Source organism: Gobio gobio, assembly GCF_949357685.1.
Source record: "Gobio gobio genome assembly, chromosome: 10".
Classification (NCBI taxonomy): Eukaryota; Metazoa; Chordata; class Actinopteri; order Cypriniformes; family Gobionidae; genus Gobio; species Gobio gobio.
In genome coordinates this window covers 6,779,968-6,801,655 of record NC_137116.1, presented here as the reverse complement: position 1 = coordinate 6,801,655, position 21,688 = coordinate 6,779,968, and the positions used below count along the sequence as shown (strand labels likewise).

Genomic DNA, 21,688 nt, shown 5'->3' with positions numbered 1-21,688 from the left:
AATGGAGGCCAGAAACTGTTAGCCACATTCTTCAAAGTATCGTCTTGTTTTCAGCAGAAAAAATCATGCAGGTTGATTGTGAATAAATGATGATAGAATTGGTATTTTTGGGTGAACTATCACTTTAAGGTACTGCCTGATTTCACAAAATCTGAATTTTCACAATCTCTTCGATTGAGAACTAGAATTATATATTTATATATTGTTAACTATATACGATATAACTAGAAAAAAAGCATCTGACACCAAACGACAGCTTTATTTTGGTGCGCATTGCGCAGACTTGCGCTACTTCAACCAGCTTGAGGGCGCGGTGACAACATCACCGCGTCATTTTGTTGTTTTTTGGCGCGAAATTCCCTATCAGAACCGAACTGGTTTCCGCAGTAATCGCACATGAGGATGTAAACAGCTGAACGTTTGGGATTTCGTTTGGCGTTTTTGTGTGAGTGTTGTAGTAGCCGGGCGGATTCTCTGAAGACAGAACTGAACTCCAGCACTTTTGATCGAGGCGTGTTGTGTTGTTACAGTGTCACAGTCACAATGTCGGACGCCAGTGATCTCAGTGGAGGAGAGGAGAGCCAGGAGGATGTGCTGACCCCAGCAGAGCTCATCACCAAACTGGAGGAGGTCAGACATCTTTATGCCTGCTCAAATGATCAATACACACACACACACACACACACACACACACACACACACACACACACACACACACACACACACACACACACACACACACACACACACATCTGAATCACTTTGTTGAAATATTTTGTCCCGTTTCTTTTGGCTCTCTATGGGCTTCTCCCATGACTTTATCGGACTCTATGCCTCCTCTGTTTCAGGCTTGGCTTAATGAGAAGTTTTCTCCGGAACTGCTGGAGACCAAGTCCGAGTTGGTGGAGTGTGTGATGGAGCAGCTCACACACATGGTATGGATCTGTGTTCAGTGTTTGATGAAATTCATTGTTGAATTAAGTTAGTTGACAAATAAAATGTACCTATTTTTGATATTAGGCTTTTAGATTAAAGTGTGCTTTTAGAATATGTGTGCTACAACTGGTAACTAACCATTTAAAAAACAACAACATTCCTCTTAGCTTTTAGTAACTTCACTTAAAAAGATTTTCAAAATAAGATAAGAAACATGAAAACATAACACAGGATGTGCAATAACAATTATGATATACATGAAAAATGTATAATGTAAAGTATAAAAACATATGTACAATTTTAATGGTATTTAAAGATGCAGTAAGCGATTTTTGGAATTTGCTTTTGACAGTGGATCAGATCAAGCAGCACAACAAACTTGTAGCCATTCAGCAGCAGGGGGTGTGTCCACTCATGATGGGGGAGGAGAGAGAGAGTTAGCCAATCAGCTGTGGGGTGTGTCCACTCATGATGGGGGAGGAGAGAGTGAGCCAATCAGCTGTAGGGGGTGTGTCCACTCATGATGGGGGAGGAGAGAGAGAGTTAGCCAATCAGCTGTGGGGTGTGTCCACTCATGATGGGGGAGGAGAGAGTGAGCCAATCAGCTGTAGGGGGTGTGTCCACTCATGATGGGGGAGGAGAGAGTGAGCCAATCAGCTGTGGGGGTGTGTCCACTCATGATGGGGGAGGAGAGAGAGAGTGAGCCAATCAGCTGTGGGGTGTGTCCACTCATGATGGGGGAGGAGAGAGAGAGTGAGCCAATCAGCTGTGGGGTGTGTCCACTCATGATGGGGGAGGAGAGAGAGAGTGAGCCAATCAGCTGTGGGGGTGTGTCCACTCATGATGGGGGAGGAGAGAGAGTGAGCCAATCAGCTGTGGGGTGTGTCCACTCATGATGGGGGAGGAGAGAGAGAGTGAGCCAATCAGCTGTGGGGGTGTGTCCACTCATGATGGGGGAGGAGAGAGTGAGCCAATCAGCTGTGGGGGTGTGTCCACTCATGATGGGGGAGGAGAGAGAGAGTGAGCCAATCAGCTGTGGGGTGTGTCCACTCATGATGGGGGAGGAGAGAGAGAGTGAGCCAATCAGCTGTGGGGGTGTGTCCACTCATGATGGGGGAGGAGAGAGAGTGAGCCAATCAGCTGTGGGGTGTGTCCACTCATGATGGGGGAGGAGAGAGAGAGAGTGAGCCAATCAGCTGTGGGGGTGTGTCCACTCATGATGGGGGAGGAGAGAGAGAGTGAGCCAATCAGCTGTGGGGTGTGTCCACTCATGATGGGGGAGGAGAGAGAGAGTGAGCCAATCAGCTGTGGGGGGGTATGTCCACTCATGATGGGGGAGGAGAGAGAGAGTGAGCCAATCAGCTGTGGGGGGTGTGTCCACTCATGATGGGGGAGGAGAGAGAGAGTGAGCCAATCAGCTGTGGGGGGGTATGTCCACTCATGATGGGGGAGGAGAGAGAGAGTGAGCCAATCAGCTGTGGGGGGTGTGTCCACTCATGATGGGGGAGGAGAGAGAGAGTGATCCAATCAGCTGTGGGGGGTGTGTCCACTCATGATGGGGGAGGAGAGAGAGAGTGAGCCAATCAGCTGTGGGGTGTGTCCACTCATGATGGGGGAGGAGAGAGAGAGTGAGCCAATCAGCTGTGGGGGGGTATGTCCACTCATGATGGGGGAGGAGAGAGAGAGTGAGCCAATCAGCTGTGGGGGGTGTGTCCACTCATGATGGGGGAGGAGAGAGAGAGTGATCCAATCAGCTGTGGGGGGGGTGTCCACTAAGGATGGGGGAGGAGAGAGAGAGTGAGCCAATCAGCTGTGGGGGGTGTGTCCACTCATGATGGGGGAGGAGAGAGAGAGTGATCCAATCAGCTGTGGGGGGTGTGTCCACTCATGATGGGGGAGGAGAGAGAGAGTGAGCCAATCAGCTGTGGGGGGGGTGTCCACTAATGATGGGGGAGGAGAGAGAGAGTGAGCCAATCAGCTGTGGGGGTGTGTCCACTAGGGATGCACCGAAATGAAAATTCTTGGCCGAAACCGAAAACCGAAAAAGAGGAAACCAAGGCCGAAAGCCGAAAACCGAAACACCGAAAGAAATTATGCCAATTATTAGTACCATTGCATTTATGGCTATGACTGTGTACTAACTTTACTAAAATCAAGGCATTGCAATTGCATACATTAATATTAAAGTTTCAAAGAATAAATCAATTACAAGTTATGCCAATATTTATTTAGCACATTGCAACAATGCACAGTATAAAATAAAATTCAAACTAAAATGTTTAACTTGACCCCACTCATTTGTACATTAAATAATAATGTACAGGCCTACAGAAAGGTTTTTTAATTAAATGTTCTCTCATAAAAACAAAGTGCATTTAGGTCTAGTGCATTTAAAAATTTTCTCTGTAGGACTACTACAAGAAAGTGCATTCAGAACAAGTGCACAGGTTCGGTACAGCAGTTTTAAAAAATGGCTTTTTATTTATTTTTATTGGTTTACTGAAAAAAAAAAAGTATCTGTCCTTAAATTAATTAAATTATAACTAAAAGTGTATTGAAGATATTGCTCTAAACTATATAGGGAGCCCTTACTTGCACATTAATATTAAAGGTTAAAAACAGAGCCCAAACTATTAGCCTAAATTCATTTGCTGTGTATTTTTAGGTCTAATAATCAACACTCAAATAACATAGTACACAAACATGTACACTTCACATAAGGCAGTTTTTGCAATAACTTCTAAATCTAATTATAAAATAGTTTTTTATCCAATTCGTTGTTGAAATAGAATCATTTAAACACAGTGTCTGTCATTTTATTTAAACATAAATGAAATAATCAAGATATCATTAACAGGTTAAGTAGAATATAATGAATATAACGGCTAATATAGGTCATATATTTAGTGAAAGAGTTGATTTTTCTTTAACTAACAGCTGAGGACACTGAGGTGCCTGAGGTAAATGTGATGCTACATGACCGTTTAGTTTACAGCAGTTATATAGAGGTCTTTCTGCCGTTGAAACACTGACTGAGCGATTACACCACATATGATACGTGACAGTAAGTTGTAATGTATCCTCAACACACCTTAGATGTTCATTCATGTTTATTCTTAAGGAAGAGATGATCGATCGCGCTCACAGATGATCGCGTTCACGCGCGCGCGCTGCCGCCAGATTGAAGTGTGTTCCGCGCTTAAAACATGCCCACTGTTAAAGATTGCGTTCGGTTTCACAGTGAAGTCTGGTCCTCTTCTAATCGAGAACATGAGCTCTCGTGTGCATGGAGCAGACGTGGGTGTTTCTTAGATATACTGAAATACGTCCCCACCGCAGACATGTTGCTTCAGACAAGCACGTGCAGGTCGCGGTTTCTGTTTGCGTCATCACAACATTTCGGCCATGTTGTTTCGGTGATAAAAGTCTTTCGGCCGAAAACCGAAAATGCACTTTTGGGGCATTTTCGGCCGAAAATTTTCGGTGGCCGAATATTCGGTGCATCCCTAGTGTCCACTAATGATGGGGGAGGAGAGAGAGAGTGAGCCAATCAGCTGTGGGGGGTGTGTCCACTCATGATGGGGGAGGAGAGAGAGAGTGAGCCAATCAGCTGTGGGGGGGGTGTCCACTCATGATGGGGGAGGAGAGAGAGAGTGAGCCAATCAGCTGTGGGGGGGGGGTGTCCACTCATGATGGGGGAGGAGAGAGAGAGTGAGCCAATCAGCTGTGGGGGTTGTGTCCACTCATGATGGGGGAGGAGAGAGAGAGTGAGCCAATCAGCTGTGGGGGGTGTGTCCACTCATGATGGGGGAGGAGAGAGAGATTGAGCCAATCAGCTGTGGGGGGTGTGTCCACTCATGATGGGGGAGGAGAGAGAGAGAGTGAGCCAATCAGCTGTGGGGGTGTGTCCACTCATGATGGGGGAGGAGAGAGAGAGAGTGAGCCAATCAGCTGTGGGGGGGTGTCCACTCATGATGGGGGAGGAGAGAGAGAGAGTGAGCCAATCAGCTGTGGGGGGGGTGTCCACTAATGATGGGGGAGGAGAGAGAGAGAGCCAATCAGCTGTGGGGGGTGTGTCCACTCATGATGGGGGAGGAGAGAGAGAGAGAGAGAGCCAATCAGCTGTGGGGGGTGTGTCCACTCATGATGGGGGAGGAGAGAGAGAGAGTGAGCCAATCAGCTGTGGGGGGTGTGTCCACTCATGATGGGGGAGGAGAGAGAGAGTGAGCCAATCAGCTGTGGGGGTGTGTCCACTCATGATGGGGGAGGAGAGAGAGAGAGTGAGCCAATCAGCTGTGGGGGGTGTGTCCACTCATGATGGGGGAGGAGAGAGAGAGTGAGCCAATCAGCTGTGGGGGTATGTCCACTCATGATGGGGAGGAGAGAGAGAGTGAGCCAATCAGCTGTGGGGGGTGTGTCCACTAATGATGGGGGAGGAGAGAGAGAGTGAGCCAATCAGCTGTGGGGGGTGTGTCCACTCATGACGGAGCCAATCAGCAGAGTTAGCCAATCAGCAGTAGGGGGGCGTGTCCACACAATATGGGGCAGGAGCGAGAGAAGGCTTGTTCGACTTCACCCAGCGATGCGCAGACCGATCGGCGGCTAACTTGAAGCAGTGCATGCTGGTTAGAAATTTTGTCCGACTTGAGGCAGCGCCGACGCCACGTGACAGTGACGTATGTCAACAAAGTGCCGCGAGAGCGATTCGAGAGCAGCCGGCGAATACAGCTGGTGCAGTTTCTCCAGAGCAGCTGCAGCGGCTCTGATGACGACACAGCCGTTCCACCATTGGCCAGATTCACCGCATGACAGCGATCACGTGTGTTTCGTGTTTATTCTAAAACCTTCAGCTCCACTAATGCGCACAAATCTGTTTTTTATAACAGTAAAACCTCCTTTCATGTAGTCGCGATGTTATATTGTCATGTTTATCAAAATATAACTGATTAAAAACATAGACCCCACTTCATTGATAGTGTAGGCTTATATGTTGAACTTTATTCTTGTACAAACACACGCTGTATTAAGCAGTGCATAAAGTATTACATGACAATAATGTCTCTGAAACATCTGTGTATTGCCAAACACTGCATTTATTTCACTTCAGCTGATAAAGTATGCAAACACAGCGCGAGCGTCACTGCGGGAAGCAGAAAGTGTCCGACTTCACGTCTCTGTTTGCAGCTCCTGCACGCGGCTACTCTCGCCAATTAGTTGCATCCAGCCGCTGCCGATGTCGAACACACCTAGAGTGAGCCAATCAGCTGTGGGGGGTGTGTCCACTAATGATGGGGGAGGAGAGAGAGTGAGCCAATCAGCTGTGGGGGGTATGTCCACTCATGATGGGGGAGGAGAGAGAGAGTGAGCCAATCAGCTGTGGGGGGTATGTCCACTCATGATGGGGGAGGAGAGAGAGAGTGAGCCAATCAGCTGTGGGAGGTGTGTCCACTCATGATGGGGGAGGAGAGAGTGAGCCAATCAGCTGTGGGGGGGTGTGTCCACTCATGATGGGGGAGGAGAGAGAGAGCCAATCAGCTGTGGGGGGTGTGTCCACTCATGATGGGGGAGGAGAGAGAGAGCCAATCAGCTGTGGGAGGTGTGTCCACTCATGATGGGGGAGGAGAGAGAGAGTGAGCCAATCAGCTGTGGGAGGTGTCCACTCATGATGGGGGAGGAGAGAGAGAGTGAGCCAATCAGCTGTGGGGGATGTGTCCACTCATGATGGGGGAGGAGAGAGAGAGTGAGCCAATCAGCTGTGGGGGGTGTGTCCACTCATGATGGGGGAGGAGAGAGAGAGAGTGAGCCAATCAGCTGTGGGGGTGTGTCCACTCATGATGGGGGAGGAGAGAGAGAGAGTGAGCCAATCAGCTGTGGGGGGGGGTGTCCACTAATGATGGGGGAGGAGAGAGAGAGAGAGCCAATCAGCTGTGGGGGGTGTGTCCACTCATGATGGGGGAGGAGAGAGAGAGAGAGAGCCAATCAGCTGTGGGGGGTGTGTCCACTCATGATGGGGGAGGAGAGAGAGAGAGTGAGCCAATCAGCTGTGGGGGTGTGTCCACTCATGATGGGGGAGGAGAGAGTGAGCCAATCAGCTGTGGGGGGTGTGTCCACTCATGATGGGGGAGGAGAGAGAGAGAGAGTGAGCCAATCAGCTGTGGGGGGTATGTCCACTCATGATGGGGGAGGAGAGAGTGAGCCAATCAGCTGTGGGAGGGTGTGTCCACTCATGATGGGGGAGGAGAGAGAGAGCCAATCAGCTGTGGGGGGTGTGTCCACTCATGATGGGGGAGGAGAGAGAGAGCCAATCAGCTGTGGGGGGTGTGTCCACTCATGATGGGGGAGGAGAGAGTGAGCCAATCAGCTGTGGGGGGGTATGTCCACTCATGATGGGGGAGGAGAGAGAGTGAGCCAGTCAGCAGTAGGGGGTGTGTCCACACAATATGGGGGAGGAGAGAGGGTTAGCCAATCAGCTGTAGGGGGTGTGTCCACTCATGAGGGGGGAGGAGAGAGTGAGCCAATCAGCTGTAGGGGGTGTGTCCACTCATGAGGGGGGAGGAGAGAGAGTGAGCCAATCAGCTGTAGGGGGTGTGTCCACTCATGATGGGGAGGAGAGTTAGCCAATCAGCTGTAGGGGGTTTGTCCACTCATGATTGGGGAGGAGAGAGTTGGCCAATCAGCTGTAGGGGGTGTGTCCACACAGTATGGGGGAGGGGAGAGAGTTAGCCAATCAGCTGTAGGGGTGTGTCCACTCATGATGGGGGAGGAGAGAGAGCAAGCCAGTCAGCAGTAGGGGGGCGTGTCCACACAATATGGGGGAGGAGAGAGAGTTAGCCAATCAGCTGTAGGGGGTGTGTCCACTCATGATGGGGGAGGAGAGGGAGTTAGCCAATCAGCTGTAGGGGGTGTGTCCACACAATATGGGGGAGGAGAGAGGGATAGAAAAGAGAGACATTACAAAAGAGAAAAGGTCAGGAATATCACTGGATATTCACTTTAAGTGATATTCACAAAGAAGGGTTATGATCAGGCAAGAGCTTTAGGACCCACGTTAATATTAGAAAAGCTGTTCAATGCACTTCTTTCTTGTCGTTTATTTGTCATTCTCGTTGTGTATGCAGGAGGAAAATCTCCAGAGGGTGAGGAAAGGAGATGTGAAGGCCAGTGTCCATCGCATGGAGATTGATCGCATCCGCTTCGTTCTGAGCACCTACCTCCGCTCAAGGCTCCAGAAGGTATCCTGGAAATGACTTCAGAGTCAGTCATTTAGCTGATGCAATTATTCAAATTGATTTACAGTACACATATTATACAGACAGTTTCTTCTGGAGTAGCTTGAGGATATGTGTCTTGCTCGAGCGCACAGTAGTGATAGTTCATGAATTGTTGGGTTTGAGCCTAGAACCTTTCAGTTACCAGCCCAGAAACAAAGACTTTAAATATATATATTACTATGAAGTGCAACACGCAATATGGCGGAATAAGTCCTGCCTTCTAAGTAAAATAGCAATCGCTGATTGATAAATTCATCATGTCACTGCAGCAGCCGTTAGGAGTTCCGGCTTGCTGTAGAAACAGTGTTGAGACCATAGACTGGAAAAAAAGATGGATAATGCACCTTCACTCTCTTCCATTGTAGTAAGTGAAGTTGCCAGTGTCCCAATATGGCGCTGACATCTTGGAACCTGAGTCTGTGCAGTAGTGAGCATGAAGTGGAGCCGCAGTATCAGGACCACGTCCACACTCCTGCAGAATCTGTTAATACAGTTTACTGCAGAACAACACTTCATAAAGCGGCTGAAGCAGTGCATTCCAGTTAGAAATTTTGTCCGACTTGAGACGGCGCTCGACGCCACGTGACTGTGTTTATTCGGACACCTTCAGTTCCACTATTGCTCGCAAATCTGTTTTTAATAAATTGGCGGTCCTGCGGCGCAATAGACACGTTTCGTGCGACGCGATGGACGCGATTCCGCCTCATTCGCGCGAATTGAGCGTCTTGCGCGATAAGCGCGTTATGCGCGAGTGGTGCTTTTTGTGCATTCACGCGTTTGAAGCGAATTCGCTTCTGACGCCCGAGTAGAAAAATCTGGAGTTAACCAATCAGGAGCCTGCTTGCTGCGGTCACGTGGGAAAGTGACGCGATGAGAAACCCTGCATAATTTAAAAATACTACTATTGTGTCACAAAATGTAGTTTTAAGACTTTTTCAGGTGGGAATGTAGTTGTTTAAAGCTCAAATCTGTTGTTTATTTATGAAGAGAGCGCCTATTATAAAAAAATAATCTTGTGTTTTTGGAGTTGTGAGATTCAGGCGATCAATGGGCACTCTGCGCTCATTAACCCGGCGAGAGCAGCCCTTCCTCGGCCAGTCGCCTGACGTTTGCCGCTGGCTCTGATGTCCTGTAGTGGTTCGTCTTGTGTGGATCTAACGGCCGATCTTTGGTGTCATGAATCTATCATTTGTTGTCTGCCAAATCGTTTTGACTGAGGGCAAAGAGAAGTTTCATAACTTAATTTTTTAAGGATATTTAACTATACATGCAGTGAAGAGTTGCCTGGACCACATTTGTGTGGCTATTAATGTTTAATATATATTTTTAATGAAAATGAAAAGAGGCAGAGTGGTATTTTATGACCTATTTCTCCTGGAGCGCTTTGAACGCGCGTCTATTCCGCTTCAACTAGACGCGGTAGACAAGATTTTGACGCTCTATTCGCGTTTGGTGTGAATGCAGCATTATATTGAACTTTATTTTTGTACAAACAGACATATTAAGCAGTACATTTATTTAACTTCAGCTGTGATAAAGTATGCAAACAGCGCGAGCGTCACTACTGGACGCAGTGTCCGACTTCACATCTCCGTTTTCAGCCCCTCCCCGCCTGCACACGGACACTCTCGCCGATCGATTGGTTGCATCCAGCCGCAGCCGATGTCGAACACACCTATTATGTCAGTGTGAAATCAACATCTCCAATCTCCTTCCGAAAATCCAGATCAAGACGCTTTGGCTTCACTTTTCAGGACTTGCTTGGCATGCTTGGTTGAGACCAAGAAAATTGAAGCCAAAGCATTCACATCGTCCCCGGGTGGCTGGCTGTAGTATAGGTCATAAACCACGCCCTCTCCATGTAATCGAATGAGCCGCGAGCCAAACAAGAAAATTCAATTACACTTTCCAAAGCTCACTTCAGTCATTTTAGGTCAGGGGTCTCAAACTCATTTTATCTGGGGGCCGCTGGAGGTAGACTCTGGGTCAGGCTGGGCCACATCAAGTATTCAAAAAAAAAGTAGCACAACTGATCCAATCTTCTCAATCTTTGTTATTAACAGTTCTTCAACATGAATGCTTCTTCTGAACATGAACTGTTCCTCTGAATTTGAACTAAATACAGGGAGTGCAGAATTATTAGGCACGTTGATTTTCTGATCATATTTTTTTTCCAGGCACATTTGACCAATTCCAAACCACAGTAATCCTAATAACTACTATTAATTTAGTATTTAATAATGTATAAGTGATATATAATTGTTCATGAAGGCTGGAAATGAAAATCACCTTATATTCAGGTGTGCAGAATTATTAGGCATGTTTTCTTTTACAGATAAATTGAGCCAAAAAAGAGATTTAACTCAGACTGAAAAGTCAAAAATTATTAAATGCCCATGAGAAGGATGCAATACTAATGCAATACTAGACATTGCAGTAAAGGCATGACCATTGGACAGTGAAATGCTCGTTGGGTCAGCAGGATCTGACAAAAACAGGTGGTGAAGAAAAGACACCTGTTAACTGCAAAAGAGTGAAGAATTAAGGTGAAGAATTAAGGGTGAAACCATCAGGAACCCTTTAGTCTCCAGTGCCACCATTTTCCAAAGCTGCAACCTACCTGGAGTCTCCAGAAGTGCAAGGTGTCAGGATCTCAGAGACTTCAGTTAGGTAAAGAATCCTAAAAAATGACCCCCACTAGATAAGAATCACAAGCTGAAGTGTTGTAAAATACATGAAGAAGGTTTTTTTATAGGCTTTATGGACAGATGGGTTGAGAGTGACTCTTGAAGGACCAGCACCACATCCTCTAGTACCACTGTTTGAAGAATTCATCTTCCAGAATCTGGCAGTACGTTTTGGGAGTTCATTTTAGTCCATTCGGAAGTCCGTTTTGCAGAGATGGACTAAAAATGAACTCCCAAAACGTACTGCCGCAGATGTATCAGGCAGATGTATGTTCCAAGAGTTCGTTTTCCCAATACATTTGGTTTTAGTCAGTTATTTAATACTATAAAACTGTGTGTAACGTCATGATTTACAGCTGTCCTTGCGATTGAGTCAACGGGAGCAGGAATATGGGCAGGACCTTGATGCCGTGGCTCCACTTCATGCTCACTGCTGCACAGACTCGGGCTCCGTATGTCGTAATGGGGAACGACCATTACTTTTTTTTACAGTCTATGGTTGAGACGCGTGCTTAGGACCGCACATGCTCATTGGCTGGTCCAGCCTGAAATTTTTTTGTTCATTTCATTGGTGATTTAAAATTTTAATCTTGAGCTCGGTGAAAGGCTTTGGAGAATTTGATGTTTCCCCATTCAAAGAGAAAGGAGCTGCACTTTGCCCAGAAATACCTGTCTGTGATTATAGATGGTTTTAGGATGTATTTCTACTCCAGAAAGGATCTTTAGCATTCTGTGTACTTTGATCAAGCACTTAATGTGGACATGAATTTGCACATTTTAAAGGGCCCCTTATTTTTTTCCCCACAAATTCCGTTTTCTGCTTTTATTTTTTTTAGCACTCCATTTTAATGGTTAAATTAAATAATACTTATCTGCTGAATTCATAAAACTTTCATTTATTAATTTCTTTTACAATAACTGGGAACTATGAAATGTTTTATTTTTTCAGAAATTCTGTGTTGTCCGTTTAATTTTCTTGACATAAACGGTGGTAATCAAATGAAGGCATCAGTTCGTGTTTTCCACATCATGGAAATCATAGGGCCCTAAGGTTAGACTTAAAAAAGGTAAAATACACTGCAGGCATGTTTTCTAGGTAAGTACTTGTATATACATGATTGTTGTCTCATCTGCAGATAGAGAAGTTTTTCCCTCATGTCTTGGAGAAAGAAAAGTCCCGTGCGGATGGAGATCCCTCGTTTCTCTCGCCTGAAGAGTTTGCCTTCGCTAAAGAGTGAGTTCATTCTCAATCCTTTCTATTTTCCATATCAACCTGTAGGCAGACCTTGTGGTTTATCACAAACAGATGCTGTTAATGGAATAAATAAGTCTCTGATGTGCCTATGAGTGTGTATGTGAAGTTTTAGCTCAAAATACCCCACATACTAATTTTTATAGCATGTTAAAATTGTCACTTTTTGAGGGTGAGCAAAAAGTGCCATTTTTGTGTGTGTCCCTTTAAATGCAAATGAGCTGGTGCTCCGTCCCCCTTTCAAGAAGAGGGCGGAGCTTCATGAGCTAATGTTATCAGCTCCGATTACCTCACGCCCACATGCACTTAAAATGTCAGAAACTGTTAATAGATAATCTATAAATCGCTGGTGTGGGAACTGTTGTAGGAGAATATCTTCTGCATGAAGAGAGAACAGGGATAGTTTAGTTTAATTACGGTTATAACTTATGTTGTCATCTTGCTTTGACATGCTATTGCATTTGTGTTCGTACTGTATTACAATAAATGTGAAAGAGAGATGACAACTTGAGCGACTCCCAAATGTGCTCGACTACAACAACTCTTCCTCTTCTCAATATGCCCTTTGTTGCATGTTCCTGGGGTTTATGTAAATTTTAGGGTTAGTGATGTCACTAAGCCGTGAAGAAGCTCATTAGCTATGTTTCCATCCAAAGTTGCGAATATAATTTTTGCTTAAAAATGCAATATCGCATAAAACATTTTCAAATAAAGCACCGATTCCATCCAGTGAGTCGAAGAGAACATAATCGTCACTTCCTGATAAACTACCGCTAAAAAATCACTAAGAAACATAGGAGAAGCCACCATATATAATCATTTTCGTATATAATAAATTATTTCCGTCTCAATAAACTTGTTTTCATGCTTTCGGAGGCAGATGTGCTGTTTGGGAACACAGTCATGTAAGACAGTTCTAGGAGGGAAATATACCGAGCATCTTTGACAACAGACTTCTGAATGACCAAAACAGCATTTCAGATGCTTTTCAAACAAGATTTTTCTGCTGGTTAGTACAGTTAGGCTGTTACATCGCGAAAGTCACATGATTTTCTTTATGCGCATCAAGGAATTTATTCGGTAAATGCGTTTCCATCGTAGTTTATGCGCATGTTTTCTTATCGGATGGAACATTTATCCGACTCAAACGAGCGCATACGTTTTTAATGCGCATTTTTAGAATTTATGCGCATCTTGGCGTTTCCATTTAAGCATTTTTTGATGTGGTATCCCAAAATGCTAGTGGTGTAACGTACACGTATTCGTATTGAACCGTTTCGGTACAGGGCTTTCGGTACGGTGCGCGCGTGTACCGAATGGTTATGAATCCAATTTTTAACATTTCACATTCGGCTTGTTTAAAGCGCGGAACACACTTCAATCCAAGTTCCCACACGAACATATTGAGTATTCAGTCCATTTTATCACGAAATTCAAACGATAAATGCCGTTTTAACGCTCATTAATGTGACGTGACTAGACGCGTATCAGTTCAACTTCTAGCAGCAGCATAAGACCTGTAATGTGTGCTAACATAGTAAATAAGATCTAAAAAAAAATTTTTTTTTTTTTTCATGAGGACTTTAAAAAATGATTTTTTTTAAAGAAAATATCTCACTTTGCTTTGAACTTAACTTTGCAGATATTGTTTATGCTCAAACAGCAACATTACACACTAACTAAAGTAAAAGAAAGTCAAATCATAATCAACCACCCCCTTAAATTTCTACAAAAATGGCTGTTTGGAGCAGCATGTTGTGTGTTAGTCTTTTTGTCTTATAATTCACAGAACTTCTGTGTTGTTTGTTTAGGTATCTGGCCAACACAGAGGTTTACCTGCGAGCCGTGGCTCTGAAACACATGCCTCCAAACCTGCAGAGCATTGACATGCTGAAGGCCGGTGAGAAACAGTTCATTGATTCATCATAGACACTGGGTATTTTCACTGTTGTACGGTACGGGGCGCCATTACACATCTTCTGAAAGAGTACAGAATCTCCTGATCAAAACACAGGCGAGAAAAAGCGATATCATATGTAATCATATACATGTGTAAAATAACGTGATCATCAAGAAATTATAAGAGATGTTGGCGCAACATCAATATAAATGCTGTTCTTTTGAGCTTTTTATCATATCACAAAATATGAAGCAGCTCAACTGTTTCCAACATTGATAATAATCAGAAATGTTTCTTGAGCAGGATCATGTGATTTTTTTTTTTTTTAATGTTTTTTAAATTGTAATAATATTTCACAGTATTACTGTTTTTACTTTATTTTGATCATATAAATGCAGCCTTGGTGAGCAGAAGAGATGACTTATTTAAAAATCTCACCAACCGCAAACTTTTGAACAGTAGTGTACATTTTTCAAGCTAGATCTGAATGGAATGCTGTGATCTCCACTTCTCGAGTTAGTTAATAGCGTAAGCTGTAATCGTAATCTGTATTATGAATTGGAGTAATTATGCAGTGTTGTATATCCATATTAGGGCTGGGAAAAAAATCGATTTGATGTAAAAATCGAGTTGGTAGGTCAAATCGATTCATATTTTCCAAAAATCGATTTTTTAGATTTTTTTTCTCCCCCTCTGCAGTATAGCGCAATACATACATTTTGCATTCGCCAAATCTTCCTTCAGGGTTTCCGTAGCACACTCAACGGGCGGCGCAGCCCTCTGCCCCTCCCCTCTCCCGAGGGCAGCGCATGGATACACAAACAATATGGCAGAAACAGCCGGCGAAAGAGAGCAGCTCCTTCCAAAAAAATGTTCTTCGACTTTAGTCGTGTGGAATTGGTTTGGATTTACGGCATCTGATGAGGAACAGACAACACCTCGATGCAAACTATGTCTTAAGGCTGTTGTTTCTGGCAGCAGTACGACAAATCTGTTTCAGCATTTAAAGCGAAGACATGCGGCTGAGTGGGAGAAGTGTTGCCTTCTTCGAAAAGAAAACCACTCTAGTGGCGTTAGTGCTAGCACCCCGTTTGCAAAGCAAACAACTCTTCAACAACCGAGCTTGCCTCAAGCCTGCTGTTGTTGATAGGCTCATTTTCCTTGCAAAGAATGTTTAAAATGCAATTACATTTTTTATGGCGAATGGTGTTACTGTTTACATGTTCAATTAACTAAGAGTTACCTCAGGATTTTTTGTTGTTTATTAGCTCAACCCAAATACAGTATAAATAATTTGGATGTTTAACAATCTTTGTTGCACACTGCACAGTGACTTTTCAGTTAGATAAAGGGTTTGCCGTTGCAATTTTATATTGATGCACTTTAATTAAATATAATAAATATATATTTTTAAAATATATGTACAGTTTGCAATTATTTTGTTTTAAATGGGGGGCGGGGAAAAAAAATCGAATCGAATCGTAAATCGAGTTTTTTATAAAAAAAATCGCAGATTTTTTTAGGGGGAAAAATCGCCCAGCCCTAATCCATATGTTTGAACTCACATGATGTCTTCAGTAATTGATTCATTGGTGCGTCTGTTTGTTTGAGTGAAGTTCCTGAGCCGTGTCTGGACTCGTTCGTGTTCCTGAGAGTAAAAGAGAGGCAGGAGAATATCCTGGTGGAGCCTGAGACAGATGAGCAGAGGTATCAATACCAGCACTTTCATTCAGCTCAAAGCACTCGCACGCTTATGGTATGTTAGAAACTCTCTCGATGCAAAGGCTGTTCCAAAACAAGACAACAAAATTATGCTTTTGAAGGCTTATTTATCCCATGATTTACTCACCCTCAAGCCATCCTAGGTGTATATGACTTTCTTCTTTCAGCATAACACAATCTGAGATATATAATCCTGGCTTTTCCCAGCTTTATAATGGGAATGAATGGTAACTGAGATTTTCAAGCATAAAAAAAGTGCATCCATCCATCATAAAAGTAATTCATAGGACTCCAGGGGTTAATAAAGGCCTCTGAAGCGAAGAAAAATGTCCATATTTATAACTTTATAAACTATAAACACTGGCTTCCGGTAACGGCCGTACACAGTTCTAGTTCCGGCAGAAGAGTGACCTCTGACCCGACACATGATGTATTGAGGAAGCACAGAGGATAGAGCAGAACAAAACACCAGTCACGAATTGGAAGTCTAAAAGGAGAAGTTTTAAAGAGAAATGTGGGAGGAGCTTGAGTTTGTTGTTTGAACCACGAGAGGCAGCGACTCTCACCTGAGCTTGCGCTACTCTTATATCCTATGTCATGCGTCGGGTCAGAGGTCACTCCACATCCTACATCATGTGTCTGGTCAGAGGTCACTCTTCTGCAGGAACTAGACTCGCGTACGGCCGTTATCAGAAGCCAGTGATGAGTTTGGTGTATTTTGCGAGGTTGTCACCCTTGATTTCGCCAAATGAGTCCATGAGGTTTCATTTCCAGTTGCATCAAGGGTGTAACCCAAATATTATTGCTATCGGACGGAAAACCTATATCTCCATATTTTGTCTTTTTAATTTTGTTCATAACTATTTTTCATTACTATTGGTCACCTTTTATGTATGTCTGTGGGTTTCGCAACTTTTTAACCAATGAAATGCATTAAAAAGAGCTTATGACTAAACCTAGTAAATCTCGTATCTATGCCGTCACCGTTTTCACAGATTCACGTATGATGACGGTATTGTTTTATCTCAAAGTTTGCGTTCTCAGGCCAATCTGTATTGTAAAAAGCGCTATATAAATGAAGGTGACTTGACTGTATCTGCAACATTGGCTCCTCAAACTGTCAGTCAAACCTCATAACTCTGCCCCGCCTCTATCGTGAAGCATGCAGTTTGCAACATCTCTGCTTGTTTGCAATGCATTTATTCAAATTAAACAGCTGATGTTTGAATACTTAACACAAGAAACACTATATATAAAGGCTAATGTTTTGTGTATTTGAGAAGCAGAGAACAGCGTCTAAACCTAGCATTTGCCATCTAGTCGTCTTTTATAACGAGATTTTGGCCAAATGACAGTAAAACTGTAAAACCTACAATTTGATGAAAATGTAATGCGATGCACTTACTGTTTAATGACTGAAAAAAACGCAAGTTATTCGCATGTTAACTCCATTTGAGCTTGATTCCTGTAAAATGTTAATATAATGATACATGCAAATGCCTGACCATATAAAGCCACAATACCAATTTTTATTAAACTGTGTTTAATTATTTGAAGGTGCAGTGTGTAATATTTATGAGGATCTATTGACATAAATGCAGTATAATATACATAACTATGTTTTCAGTGGTGTGCGAACCGTTGTGTTTTTGTTACCTTAGAATGAGCCATTTCTATCTACACACACCGCCGGTCCCCTTACAGTGAAGCTGCAGTCATGTTTCTACAGTATCCCTAAACGGACAAACATCTCCACAGAGCTACTCTCTGCTGTCTCAGACGACCACATCTTTGTCCTGTGTCGACCACCGTAGCTTCTCTGTGCTTCGAAAGGGAGCGGTGGGAAGATGCAATTCATAACCTCACCGATAGATGTCGCTAAATTTTCAAACTGCACCTTTAAAAAATAGTTTATTTAATTTCCTAGAAATTAGCCATTTTAGGACATATAAGGTTTTCATCTGACAGCTATGATATTTCAAGATTGAAGATATTTCGGGGCCAAAGGTAACATTTACCATATTGATACAAACCATATTGATAGATCACTAATCTGATAATCCAGTAATATGGTTTCAGCCTAGTTAAGTTGTGGTTGCATTAACTTATAAAGGTCTATTATCTATTGTCAGTAGCAATGTATGAAGCTCAGCTCAGACAAATCACACAGACCCAAGCAGTTTTATTTTGCATAACCATCTTGAGCTTGAGAAATCTGCATGTGGAAATCATTCGTCCTCACATAAAACTCCCAGTTGCATGGATTCCGATTGAAATGAGTGGATTTTGTGCAACAGTAAAAAGTTTTTGGAACAGAGCTTTTGTCTTATAACCAAACAGAACTGAATTATAATGAATAAAATGGCTTTGAAAACCCTTGATAAGAGGGTTTTCTTATTAACATTGCACAGTCTCCTATAGGGGGCAGCATTTTCATTTTAATGAGCTGGTTAAGATCATAAAGCATAAGTAAACTCATAAAAGTATTGTTGAGCAGTATTTCTTTGCTGTTGTCTCTCTCAGGGAGTACGTCGTGGACTTGGATGAAGGTTCGCAGCACCTGATGCGTTACCGTACTATAGCGCCTCTAGTGGCCAGCGGTGCAGTGCAACTTATTTAACCCTGGAGAGCCTCAGGAACAGAATGAAGGTCATCGGTGAACTCCAGCCTTGCATGGATGATTCCCGGCTGTGAACGTCCGTCTGCACCACACAGATCCTGTGCATGGCCCTGTGCCTGAACCCAAAAGCATTTATCGTTTAAAGGAACACACCAAATTTTTGGGACTTTAGCTTATTCACCGTATCCCCCAGAGTTAGATAAGTCCATTCATACCATTCTCATCTCTGTGCGTGCCATAATTCTGTCTGACGCACCCACCGCTAGCCTAGCTTAGCACAAAGACTGGAGGTAAACGGCTCCAGCTGGCCTCCTGCTCAATAAGTGACAAAATAACGGCAACATTTTCCTATTTACATGTTGTGTGATGTGTATAGTTACATCGTGTACTAAGACCGACGGAAAATGAAAAGTTGTGATTTTCTAGAGCGATATGGCTAGGAACTATACTCTCATTCCTGCGTAATAATCAAGGAACTTTGAGCCATACCATGGGTGCAGTGGTGCAATGATATTACACAGCACCTGAAAATAGTCCTCAGCACGCTTTCTGTGCAAGCAGGTTGTCACATTGGTTATGTTGACGGAAGTTAGATTATTTTCAGGCGCTGTGTAATATCATTGCACCGGTACGGCACAAAGTTCCTTTATCTTTACGCAGGAATGAGAGTATAGTTCCTAACCATTTTGGTCTAGAAAATCGCAACTTTTCATTTTCCGTCTGCCTTAGTACACGATGTAACTATACAATATTACTATATTAAGCTAGGCTAGGGGTGGGTGCGTCAGACAGAGTTATGGCATGCACGGAGAGGAGAATGGTATGTATGGATTCATCTAACTCTGGGGGATACGGTGAATAAGCTAAAGTCCCAAAAATTCGGCGTGTTCTATTAAAATGGCTATCATGTAACTGCCTTAAAAGCAATATGGATTATTATCTGTAAGAACAAACGTTCTTCAATGTATTGTGACAAATGCACATGTTCAAAACACAGTCGTGTGTGTATACTCTTGGCCTAAGACACTCTGATTGAACTTGGGTTATTGCAACCTCTGCAATATTTCATCATTTAACAACCTGACGCTCTTGAAGTGGAAACTGGTTTTCTCTGTAAGTGGGAAGTTGTTGGTTTGGATGTTCTGTATATGGTCATTTAAATGATCACTGGGGTTTTGCTGGAGTGCTAGAATAAAATTGCATTATTTATGTTTCTATATTGGTCCATAATAGCTTTTATTTTGTGTCTTCTGCATGTTTCGGAATCATATTACTGCTATCAGCTGTGACTTATGACTATCTGTAAACAATATTTATGGCATATTAAAATGTCAAAAACCACAGAATCATTTTGAATCCTTCCTCAGTTTACAGCGACATACTTGGAGTTATTCAGTAAAATTCTGTTTTTGTGATACAGAGTTTGGGAAAGTATGGGATTTGATTTGAGTAATTTCTAGGTCTGGAAAAAAGAAAGCAGAGTATGGAATAATATTTGCATTTCTAGACGATTGCCCCTATTTAGTTTTCTATAATATAAAATTGAGAATTTAATGAAAAGAAATGTATTATGAAAGAAGTTTTTTCATGGCAGCTGTTTAGTGATTCTTTAGTTCTTGTCAAACACAGCTGAATTAATTCAAGGTGCACTTTTTCATTATGCAAAAATCCAGGTTATAAGCGTTTTGGGTGCTCACAATATTCTTAGCACCATATTACAGAGCCTCCAAAGGGACCTTTGCAAATATGAAAATGAAATGAAAATATACAGACTTTCGTGTGTGCGCGAGAAACCATTAAACTTCAAGGACAATGCACATTGAGTCACCTATTGCTCCATCAACCTATTTCACGGTGTGGTTTCTTGATCGCCAAAGACAAATGTCTTACAGGGGTGGTAAAACACGATTTTACTTTTCTAACTTTAGCTAGTTTGTAATGTTGCTGTTTGAGCATAAACAACATCTGCAAAGTTACAATGTTCAAAGTTTAAAGCAAAGGAAGATATTTGCTTTTAAAGAAATCAATTACTAAGGACTACAGCAAACGGCCAGTAGAGACTACAGACATTCCTCCAGGGTTGTTGACATCACCAGTCCCAATATTTACATAAACCCCTCCTCCGAGAATATTAAATAAGGGGGGGGGGTGCGTTGCAGTGCGTTTAACATACATGTTAAATGTATGTGTGTATGAGACAGAGGGGAACAGGTCGCATTTGCAGCAAATATATGCTGCCCATCATAAATCAAAGCACCAGACAGACAGGGGTCGGAGGAGAAGACCGGAAAATGTGACATAATGGAAAATATTCGTCTGTATTTGCAATACACGAGCTGCGGTTCAGCTGTGCGAGACTCACACTGCCAGAGTGAATGCACGACGGGCGCGCGTGGCTCCCGCTGCACATTTCACGGAGGAAAGCTTCCACAATCTTCGCTAGTTCAATGCAGGATTCGCACAACGGCTTGTCCTGAAAAATGGATTTAAAAACAGAAGCTGTTTACGGGCCACAACCTGTAAGTATGATTTGTTTTTCGTCGATGTGTTTTCCTGTAATAGTTCGTATTGTTAATTGTACATTGTAGCAAGATAGTAAACAAATGACAACGCTGTTTGGCTCTGCAAACCAGTTTGCTAAATGATCATTCATCGTTACCCGACAAACACCTAACGTTACAAACTTTTTTAAATCTCAACAGCGAACTTGGAATTAGGGTAAATTATTCTTTACTGTTTACCCCACAAACACAATCAAGCCTTTGAAAGAATGTGTTTTACCACCCCTTTAAAGCAGACTTAAGGCCTTGAAATATGACTTACTGCCCGAACAAAAGCCACATTTTGAACACTTTTGTTTTATTACAGTACCAGTCTTTTTTTATAGACCCTTGAACTTGGCTAATAGGACAATGCACACAGCCATATTGTGCTATGAGTACTTTTTGTGTGACGGCCAACACAGAGGATGTGTTAAATTTGACATTAGGCCCTGATTTTAGAGGTACTACTCTAAGGAAATCCCAATTTTGTGCAAATAGATCTCTATTCATTCATGTGCATCCATGCTCTCTTTTTCTTTATAGGAAGATGGCAGTGATGCACAAAGGAAATAGGTTACTGCGCATGTGAATCGTTTTTTGTGTGCACGAAAAAGTTTCTCGTGTTCATGCAAAAGTCTGTATATTTTTATGTTTTATTTTAGGGGCTCTGTATGTTGTCAATATGTTATTTACCAAATATAAAGCTGAAAATAATGCTGTATGATCCATTTATGTTAAACATGTTCTGAAAATCTAC

The 21,688-nt window shown here is 43.1% G+C and overlaps 1 protein-coding gene across 2 annotated transcripts; it reads left to right on the top strand.

The window, feature by feature from the left end:
- Window positions 1-321: 321 nt before the first annotated feature.
- On the top strand, window positions 322-19,732 carry gins4 (GINS complex subunit 4 (Sld5 homolog)). Of its 2 annotated transcripts, XR_013817299.1 has the most exons (8): window positions 322-630; window positions 849-935; window positions 8,055-8,168; window positions 12,031-12,128; window positions 13,958-14,046; window positions 15,663-15,753; window positions 18,292-18,616; window positions 19,162-19,732. XR_013817299.1 is itself a non-coding variant. In XM_079826845.1 (7 exons), exons 1-7 carry the CDS (start codon window positions 544-546, stop codon window positions 18,386-18,388), a joined length of 663 nt encoding a protein of 220 aa, XP_079682971.1. In that variant the 5' UTR covers window positions 338-543; the 3' UTR covers window positions 18,389-19,721. The 2 variants fall into 2 exon arrangements, 1 of the variants encoding a protein (XP_079682971.1); XM_079826845.1 differs by having other exon boundaries at window positions 338-630; window positions 18,292-19,721.
- Window positions 19,733-21,688: the final 1,956 nt, after the last annotated feature.